The following is an 11,458-nucleotide window of genomic DNA, read 5'->3' on the forward strand; positions in this document are numbered from 1 at the left end:
GTGGTCACACAAAATATTGACACTTTGGGCACAATTTGGACATGTTCACTGTGGGGTGTACTCACTTATGTTGCCAGCCATTTAGACATTAATGGCTGTGTGTTGAGTTATTTTCAGAAGACAGTAAATCTACACTGCTATCCAAGTTGTACACTGACTACTCTAAATTATATCCAAGTTTCATGTCTATAGTGTTGTCCCATGAAAAGATATAATAAAATATTTGCAGAAATGTGAGGGGTGTACTCACTTTTGTGATACACTGTACATCTATTCATCTATCTATCAATCCATCATATGTCTATCTATCCATCCATCATCTATCCATCCATCATCTATCCATCCATCCATCATCTATCTATCCATCCATCATTTATCTATCCATCCATCATCTATCTATCCATCCATCCATCATCTATCTATCCATCCATCCATCATCTATCTATCTATCCATCATCTATCTATCCATCCATATATCATCTATCTATCCATCTATCAATCCATCATATGTCTATCTATCCATCCATCATCTATCCATCCATCCATCATCTGTCTATCCATCCATCCATCCATCATCTATTTATCCATCCATCCATCTATCCATCCATCTATCCATCATCTATCTATCCATCCATCCATCTATCCATCCATCCATCCATCATCTATCTATCCATCCATCCATCTATCTATCCATCTATCCATCCATCCATCCATCCATCATCTATCAACCATCTATCCATCCATCCATCCATCCATCATCTATTTATCCATCCATCCATCTATCTATCCATCCATCCATCTATCATCTATCTATCCAACCATCTATCTATCGATTAATAGCCAATGTGCTGTAAATTAAAACAGTTCTTAATAGCACCAGAAAGGGTTCTGTTATTGTTATGGTGTAGCAGCTTATTTCAATACTTAATATGACAAGTTAAAATGTTGATAATAAGGAAAGAGTCAAGAACATGTATGAAACATGTGATTGTACATACTTTTCCATACATTCATGCATGACTGGGTCAGCTCGATTCATAACACAAGGCAAATGAGGCAAATGATGAAGCATCAACACACAGTGTAATTCTGAAACTGCAGGTGGACTGCAGGTGGACACAATAGTCTAAGAGCTATAAATATCCTTTACTTATGTACAGTGGAACCTCAATTTAACGGACTTCCATTGAACAGATTTCAGATTTAATGGACAAAATCTGGAAAACCAAATGTCTGGTCCGATCTATCTATTCAGCCATCCTTCCATCCATCCATCCATCTATCCATCATATCATCTATCTATCCATCCATCCATCATCTATCTATCCATCCATCATCTATCCATCCATCTATCATCTATCCATCCATCATCTATCTATCCATCCATCATCTATCTATCCATCCATCATCTATCTATCCATCCATCCATCATCTATCTATCCATCCATCATCTATCCATCCATCCATCCATCATCTATCTATCCATCCATCATCTATCCATCCATCCATCATCTATCTATCTATCCATCCATCCATCATCTATCCATCCATCCATCCATCATCTATCTATCCATCCATCCATCATCTATCCATCCATCCATCATCTATCTATCCATCCATCATCTATCTATCCATCCATCATCTATCTATCCATCCATCCATCATCTATCTATCCATCCATCATCAATCCATCCATCTATCATCTATCCATCCATCCATCATCTATCTATCCATCCATCATCCCATCCATCATCTATCCATCCATCCATCATCTATCCATCCATCATCTATCCATCCATCCATCATCTATCTATCCATCCATCATCTATCTATCCATCCATATATCATCTATCTATCCATCCATCCATCATTGATCATCTATATATCCATTCATCCATCAATCTGTCTATCCATCCATATATCATATATCTATCCATCTATCTATCAATCCATCATATGTTTACCTATCCATCCATCATCTATCCATACATCATCTATCTATCCATCCATCATCTATCTATCCATACATCATCTATCTATCCATCCATCATCTATCCATCCATCATCTATCTATCCATCCATCATCTATCTATCCATTCATCATCTATCTATCCATCCATCCATCATCTATTTATCCATCCATCATCTATCCATCCATCCATCTATCCATCATCTATCTATCCATCCATATATCATCTATCTATCCATCTATCAATCCATCATATGTCTATCCATCCATCCATCATCTGTCTATCCATCCATCCATCATCTATCTATCCATCCATCCATCTATCCATCATCTATCTATCCATCCATATATCATCTATCTATCCATCCATCATCTATCCATCCATCCATCATCTGTCTATCCATCCATCCATCCATCATCTATTTATCCATCCATCCATCTATCCATCCATCTATCTATCATTACATTTACATTTTCAGCATTTTATCCAAAGCGACTTACACAATGAGCTGAACACGATGAGCAATTGAGGGTTAAGGGCCTTGGACCCAACAGTGGCAACTTGGTGGTGGCGGGGCTTGAACCGGCAACCTTCTGTTTACTAGTCCAGTACCTTAACCACTGAGCTATCACTGGCCATCATCTATCCATCCATCCATCATCTATCTATCCGACCATCTATCCATCCATCCATCCATCATCTATCTATCCATCCATCCATCTATCTATCCATCCATCCATCTATCTATCCATCCATCTATCCATCCATCCATCATCTATCTATCCAACCATCTATCCATCCATCCATCCATCATCTATTTATCCATCCATCCATTTATCTGTCCATCCATCCATCTATCATCTATCTATCCAACCATCTATCCATCCATCCATCATCTATCTATCCATCCATCCATCCATTTATCCATCATCTATCTATCCATCCATCTATCTATCCATCTATCTATCCATCCATCCATCTATCCATCCATCATCTATCTATCCATCCATCCATTCATCCATCCATCCATCCATCCATCATCTATCCATCCATCCATCTATACATTCATCATCCATCCATCTGTCATCTATTAATCTATCCATCCATCTATCATCTATCTATCTATCCATCCCTCTATCATCTATCTACCTATCCATCCATCTATGATCTATCTACCTATCCATCCATCTATCATCTATCTACCTATCCATCCATCTATCATCTGTCTATCTATCCATCCATTCATCCATCTATCATCTATCTATCCATCCATCTATCCATCTATTATCTATCCATTCATCAATCTATTATCTATCTATCCATCCATCCATCATCTATCATCCGTCCATCCATCATCTATCATCAACCACTCTGTTTATCAATTTATCCATCCATCTATCATCTATCATCAATCTATCCATCATCCATCCAGGAGTTTTTATTATCCAGAGGGACAAACAGTCTGTGTGGGTCTGGGTGGGTGGGATCTGTAGTAATGCTGCTGACTTTCTTCTGGAGAAAGTCATACATCACCCCAGAGTCCAGGTCTGGGAGCGGATGTCCTTTGATTCTCTGTGCTGTGTTTATGAGCTATAGCTAAGTGGTTAAGGTACTGGACTGGTACTCTGGATCAGGGTTTTTCAAACATTTTTTGTCCATGATTTTTTACTCGACCAGGGCACGAAAACAATGCATCTAATTTTTACAAATTAAGTACTGATATTTCAATTTTCCATAACTGTACTTAATTACTGTCATGGCTGGCATACACTCTTAAAAACTAGGGTTCTTTAGTCAAGACGATGGTGCATTTGCATGCTAAAGGGTTCTTTGAAATGGTTATTCAGATTAATAGCCAATGTGCTGTAAATTAAAACAGTTCTTAATAGCACCAGAAAGGGTTCTGTTATTGTTATGGTGTAGCAGCTTATTTCAATACTTAATATGACAAGTTAAAATGTTGATAATAAGGAAAGAGTCAAGAACATGTATGAAACATGTGATTGTACATACTTTTCCATACATTCATGCATGACTGGGTCAGCTCGATTCATAACACAAGGCAAATGAGGCAAATGATGAAGCATCAACACACAGTGTAATTCTGAAACTGCAGGTGGACACAATAGTCTAAGAGCTATAAATATCCTTTACTTATGTACAGTGGAACCTCAATTTAACGGACTTCCATTTAACAGATTTTCGATTTAATGGACAAAATCTGGAAAACCAAATGTCTGGTCCGATTGTTTAAAATTAAAAGAACCGTACCAAGACCAGTAGTTCAGTAATTGTCCGCTAGCCGACGCATGTCTTACTTGAGTGATAGGCTGTATTTTGTCGGGGGGCTTGCTTTGTTCTCACCTTTTTCTCTGTGTTTTATGCTTAATTTTTGCAAGTTCCAGTACTTAGTTATGCACCAGCGTTGCTCGAGTAGCCACCAGCAGTGCTTCAGACTCGGAATAATAGATACTCTATATACTCTATACTCTATAATAAATACTCTATAATAGAGTCCCCACTATACGATCACTGCAAAAACAAAAAAAACCTGTTAAATCAAGGTTCCACTGTAATGACATTTTTTGATCAGTATTACAGCTGTATTAATGTTACTTTTTAATTCTGTGGCTGTTTAATATTTAAGAAGGATCGTACCATTTCATCAAGAAAAAAATGAACAAAAATCAAGTGCTCCCTGACTTGACCACCGATTACCTCCAAAATGGAGGTTAACCCACAATCCACTTTGGTTACACGTCACCTGTCAAAGACATATGCTCTGTACAATCTGGTCCCACTGTGATTTACAAAATGTAAAATAAAGCCTCCATAAGGGGGCGTTTGCTTACAAGTTTCTTTAATGATTATTCTTTTTCTGTGCAACCCATTTTCTTCAGCTTTTGAAAAACCCTCTTCTAGATGGCACAGTTTTAACCCCACTACTGCCAGGCTGCCATTGTTAAGCCCTTGAGCAGGGCCCTTAACTCTCAATTGCTTGGATAATTGTATTTAATCATGCATTTAATTCATTACAACAAATGTAAAAATCCTAACAATGTTCTGTAGGGTTGTGGTCATGGCTTTGTGCACATGGGCACAGTCATGCTGGAACAATTGCATGTCATTTAATTTTTGCAGTTGCTTTATACACCTGTTAGCAATGGATGTGGCTACATTTTTAAATAAAACTGAATTATTAGGAGAGGTTCCCACATTATTCTGACCCCAATTCTCTATATAATGACCATTCCATATAAATCAACTGCTTTATCCTGGTCAGTATCATGGTGGGAAACACTTGGCACAAGGAAAGAAATACCCAAACCGTAGCAGGGCTTCGGCCAATCATGTCTGTGTAAACCTGAGCACTAAATATGTTTTAGTTGATTGTAAATTTTAAAAGACATAATTTGCTATATATTTTTTGCAAATATTCTGAATTTCATAATTAAAACCCTGCCTACTGTTTGTTTTTTGCTTGTTATTAGTATAATAATAAATATTATTATTATTATTATTATTATTATGGTATTATTATGGTATTATTATTTATTCAATTTTTATGGAATTAAGCCTTTGTAATGTTGACTGAAGGCAAAAATACAAAGTTTTGATTTAGCTGCAGTGTGATTAATAACATTTATCTACATTTTATTTACTTAGTAACAACTTATTCACAAAGACATTTTAGCCCAGTGAAATGTAGGATTAAAAAAGATGAACATTATGGCATGTGGTTTGTATTAAAGAAAAATCTGTTCCTTAACCTTAGCTTTGCCTTCTCATATTATTAACCACTCTATTCTATCAATGTTTCATTGTGCTTTAGTTTGTACTTGTATTGTTTTTCCATTTAATTATTTTTATAAACCTCTTTATCCTGGTCATGGTCACGGCTGGTCCTGTTCCATCAGAGAAACAACGGGTGCAAGACATAAGCACCCTGGAAACAGTGTCCATTCATCGCAGTCGTGTCTGTGTAAACGCTCAGACAGTTTGGGGCGCTCGGGTGGCGCAGCTTATTAAGGCAATATATATGTATTTTTTATTAAATCATTACTCGTTCTTGTTGACTTCAGACTCATTTAGCAGGATCCGCACCCCTAACGTAGTCGATCTATCAGATTTGAAACCCATCAAATTTATTCTACAATGTTTCCATACACCATGCATGTTCCACCCTGAACACTGGACAGAAAATCCATTTTTTGGTTCTGTTTCATGTGCAATTCGATTCCATTAAAGTTTTGAGCATGGATTTATACCTTTTTTCTTAAAGTCTTACTTTACAAAACCTACACAAATTGAATCTTTGTTCTGTTCTCCTCTTTGTCTCTGTTTAGCCCTGTCCACTGATGATGGACCCTCCCTTCCATGTATGAAGCTGAAAGTCACAGTGTGCTGTAGTAAGTACTCCCCGCTCTAGCTTTTTTTCTGCTGATGTACTGTGGGGTTTTTTTTACTGGAGAAGAGCCTCGCACCCTCTCACGCACTCAGCCGACCCTCTTTCTCTGCACGCAATCCCCTCGCCTATCTTTAACCTTCCTCGCTTTTGTTCTTGTTTTCTCTTTAATGGCTGCGAATTCTACATATATGTACACACACATATATACAAATATACACATATATGTATATACCTGTATATGTAAGTTATGTTTTAATACTTTGTGTATAAATCCAAATTACCATGAGTGTTTATTGATATACATAGATAGATAATTACATATACATATACATATATATTTGTTTTTATTAATGTGATAGATAGATAGATAGATAGATAGATAGATAGATAGATAGATAGATAGATAGATAGATAGATAGATAGATAGACATATACATATAGTGTGTATGTGTATATATATATATATATATATATATATATATATATATTCTCTTACCATGTAGAAGCACTTTGTGGTTCTACAATTACTCACTGTAGTCCATCTGTTTTTCTACATACTTTTGCTTTCACCCTGTTCTTCAATGGTCAGGACCCCCACAGGACCACTACAGAGCAGGTATTATTTGGGTGATAAGTCATTTTCAGCACTGCAGTGACACTGACATGGTGGTGGTGTGTTAGTGTGTGTTGTGCTGGTATGAGTGGATCAGACACAGCAATGCCGATGGAGTTTTTAAACACCTCACTGTCACTGCTGGACTGAGAATAGTCCACCAACCAAAAATATCCATCCAACAGCGCTCCATGGGCAGCGTCCTGTGACCACTGATGAAGGTCTAAAAGATGACCAACTCAAACAGCAGCAATAGATGAGCGATCGTCTCTGACTTTACATCTACAAGGTGGACCTACTAGGTAGGAGTGTCTAATAGAGTGGACAGTGAGTGAACACGGTATTTAAAAACTCCAGCAGCGCTGCTGTGTCTGATCCACTCATACCTGCTCAACACACACTAACACACCACCACCATGTCAGTGTCACTGCAGTGCTGAGAATGATCCACCACCTAAATAATACCTGCTCTGTGGTGGTCCTGTGGGGGTCCTGACCATTGAAGAACAGGGTGAAATGGGGCTAACAAAGCATGCAGTGAAACGTATGGACTACAGTGAGTAATTGTAGAACTACAAAGTGCTTCTGTATGGTAAGTGGAGCTGATAAAATGGACAGTGATTGTAGAAACAAGGAGGTATATGTACACACATATATACAAACAATATACTGTATGTTTAATACTTTGTGTATAAATCAACCGAACCACTGTGAGTCATTTAAAAAATATATTTATTGAATTAAAGTGTTTATTTAAATAAATATAGTATTCTGATTTACATTTTCCTTTTAAATTTACTGCCAAATTGATTAAGACATTCTGTTTATTAATAGGGAAATGATCCTGATAGTTATCTTATATAAGTGTGTAATGTCACAATATATTTTCATTTTATTTTCATCAGTGTTTTACCAGGAATACCTGGACAAAGAGCCATTCTATCACAGGGCTTTGGCTATTCTCTACGACTGGCTAGCATAATAGACTAATGCACCACCCGAGCGCTTAGTATCATACAATATAATAAATATTTTGCTCCCCCAAAAAAGCATTGTGTTCATGGAATTTGCAGGTCACACATGCTGCTTTTTTCCACAAAGCTGAAGCACCTTTTCTTTAACACTTTTTTTAAATTTACCCTGTTTGCCCTTTTTGTTATTTCATTAGTAAATTGTGTGAGTGTAAATTGAGTTTTGCGTGTGAATGAGAATGTGTGTGTGTGTGCGTGTGTGTACGGGCACTGACTCTTAGCCCCCTGCAGTAATGTTATTCTTCCGGCTGGCTGAGCTGACGAGAGCGAGCAGTGGGAAATGCTGCCCAGTTAGAGTGGGAATGGCAGGCCAGTCCGTGAACCGTCCACTCCAATTGCACCTCTCGCCTCACACATGCACACACACACACACACACACACACATTCAGCTCATAGATGCATGTCAGCCCTATTCTACTCTTATGAGACTGAATATTTTTATGCTGCTGTAACTTCTTTGCTTATACACCAGCCTCAAAAATAATTGTCCAGTAACACTTCTATGTATATGTACAGTGTTAGAACACTAGTTACCATGCATCTATTTTGCATTCTCGGATTAATTACTGTGTTGATTTTTTTTAACTAATCATTTAATTGGATAACAGTTTGAGTGAAATTTTAAATCATAAATTCTTAATATTTGGCTCTACTGTAAATCAACCATGTTAATTCCTTTGTTTAAAAGATCTGAGTATTACTGTCACTTCACAGCGAAAAGGCCCTGGGTTTGATTCCCAGGTGGAGCGGTCCAGGTCCTTTCTGTGTGGAGTTTGCATGTTCTCCCCGTGTCTGTGTGGGTTTACTCCTGGTGTTTCGATATCCTCCCACAGTCCAAAAACATGCAGTCAGGTTAATTGGAGATACTAAATTGCCCTGAATATGAATGTTTGTGTGTGTGCCCTGTGATGGACTGGCGACCTGTCCAGGGTGTTTCCTACCTTCACCGCCCAGTGAATTGTACCCAACACAACCCCGAATCGGATACAGCTGTGCTAAAACAGACAATTAATGAATTAAGTTGGCCGCGTGGTGGTTCAGTGGGTTGCACTGTCACCTCACAGCAAGAAGGTCCTGGGTTTGATTCTCAGGTGGGGCGGTCCGGGTCCTTTCTGTGTGGAGTTTGCATGTTCTCCCCGTGTCTGTGTGGGTTTCCTCCGGGAGCTTCGGTTTCCTCCCACAGTCCAAAGACATGCAAGTGAGGTAAATTGGAGATACTAAATTGTCCATGGCTGTGTTTGACATTAAACTTAAACTGATAAATCTTACTGCTGTAACCAGTAACTACCGTTTCTAACGTGAATGTAACCAAAGTGTGACGTTAAAATCCTAATAAATAAATAAATGGAACATGTGCAAGCCAGGTCTACTTGTTTAGCAGCAGTGCCTGCACTCAGAAATGCTTTCTTTGCCTGAATGGGCACAAATTCCCCCACACACACTTCAAAATGTTTTGGGAAGCCAGAAAAAGAAGGCGGTTTTAGCTCATATTGATGCCCGTGGTTTTGAAATAGTATGTCCAACACACTCATGGTCAAGTGTGCAAATACTTTAGGTCGTCTAGTGTATTGACGAGGGGGTGTAATGTGTTGTGGCGTGTAATTGCAGCCAAGCTGTGTGTTTGTGATTGGGAGGATGTGACCGTACTGACCAGATCAGAGCAGCCAGGCATTTGATAAGGTGGGTTTGCGATGGTTCTTGCGGTTCTTTATCCATTTTGACAGGAGGTTGGCTCTGCGCTCTTCAGAGAAGATGCTCCAACGAGAGAACGAGCAGCCTTGTGCGTTTCTTCTCTTTGTCCGTTTCGTTTTTTCCCATGCACCCACTTCAGATGACCTGCCTCTTTTTAACTTCTCCTATCACACTCTTTCTGTTTCCTGACCGAAACTAATCCAGACTAAAGTGTAGCATCCCCTATTCTCCATCCCTCCTGCCCTCCTTCTCCTTCTCCTTTATCCCTCCTTTTTTTTAAAGTCTTCTGACGTTCCTGGAGTGGCACTAATCTTCCCCCTCTCTCTCTGGATGGATTTCTGCTCCCTCCTCATCCTCATTTTTTATGATCTGGCACTAGCAGAGCAAAACTAATCTGAGCTTCATGCACTAGTCTCCCACTGCCCCTTTTTCCCCGTCTGTATCCGTGCTGGTCTTTAATACACTTCACTCTCTTTCACCTTTGTCCTCTCAATAGTTCTACCAGCAAAGCTGTGCACTAAACTGCTGTACTGTTTTTTAACTGTAGTGCTATATGTCCAGAAGTATGTGGTCATATTTTTAATGATTAGTCAAGAGACACATTACTTTAAGTGGACAAAGAAGCAGAAAAAGCTGTGCAATGCCAAAGTACAAAAGCTAGAGAAAATTGGTTCAATTACATCACTGTGTCTGTATCATTCCTCCAAATAACTCCCTGGAAATTACTGTGGTAAAATATAATACAATTTGCATGATTTAAAAGTAAAAATACAGTTTGAGCTCATAAACATTCTTTCTCTGTTTTATAGAAACACAGTGACATCACTGGTCTGTTTTTCTCCTCGTTTATTTGGGGACAAACAATGCATTTTTAAAGTAAAATAGAATAACCTTTCAATAATGTATTTCCTTTTAACTATTTATTTGGTTTATGTGTGTGTAGTTTAGGTGTTTCCGTGACTGTTAAATGACTGACAAGTCTTTTATCTCACAGGATGCATCCCACTGATGGTGTATAAAATAAGCAAAGTTGAGACGTTTGCTTCCAAATTTGTAGCAACAGTTTTACGGCCTTTTCCTGCATGACTGTTCCTGTGCATTTGGTTTTTTTTCACAAGACAATATATTATTATTTATAGCAATTATAATTCCAGACAATTGTTTATTGTAAATTAGTCTAGACTGTCTAGATTATGATTATAACTGTAGTTATTATAGACAGTAAAACCATAAATAATAATAGTAAAATAAATAAAATAATTGCTGACAAATATAGTTTTATAGTATTTTTTTTTAAATATATTATATTATTACATAATATATTATTTGTGTTATTCTGTACACAAATAATATTAATATTATATATTATAATAATTCTAGACGTATTAATAATTCTAGTGTAAAATAGTCTTACAACTAATTTAAATTTTAACAAATATCTTACATTTGTTTACAATTATTGTTATAATTATTATTTTTACTTATATTATTAGTAGTAGTAATAGTAGTAATTTAATAATTATTCCAGACTATTGTAAGAAATTCATTACATTATTGTACAAGATAAAATAATAATTATTATCTTATCCAATATTAATAATAATAATAATTATAATAATAATAATAATTATTATTATTATTATTTAAAATAATAAACATTATTTTATTATTCTGGTCAGGGTCCACGCTAATATTATTATTAATACTAAGAATGGTGAAAGAAATTATTATTATTATTGTTATT

General features: G+C 37.1%; 1 protein-coding gene across 1 annotated transcript in view; it reads left to right on the plus strand.

Annotated features, from left to right (window-relative positions):
* The window catches only part of si:dkey-246i14.3 (ephrin A4), a 109,759-nt gene extending 103,360 nt beyond the window's left edge, over positions 1-6,399 (plus strand). The window contains exon 3 of the mRNA XM_062991634.1: positions 6,317-6,399. Within this exon, the coding sequence (XP_062847704.1) occupies positions 6,317-6,399 (83 nt within the window). The remainder of the gene's footprint in view (positions 1-6,316) is intronic.
* The last annotated feature ends 5,059 nt before the right edge of the window (positions 6,400-11,458 follow it).

Source organism: Trichomycterus rosablanca, chromosome 3, assembly GCF_030014385.1.
Source record: "Trichomycterus rosablanca isolate fTriRos1 chromosome 3, fTriRos1.hap1, whole genome shotgun sequence".
NCBI lineage: Eukaryota > Metazoa > Chordata > Actinopteri > Siluriformes > Trichomycteridae > Trichomycterus > Trichomycterus rosablanca.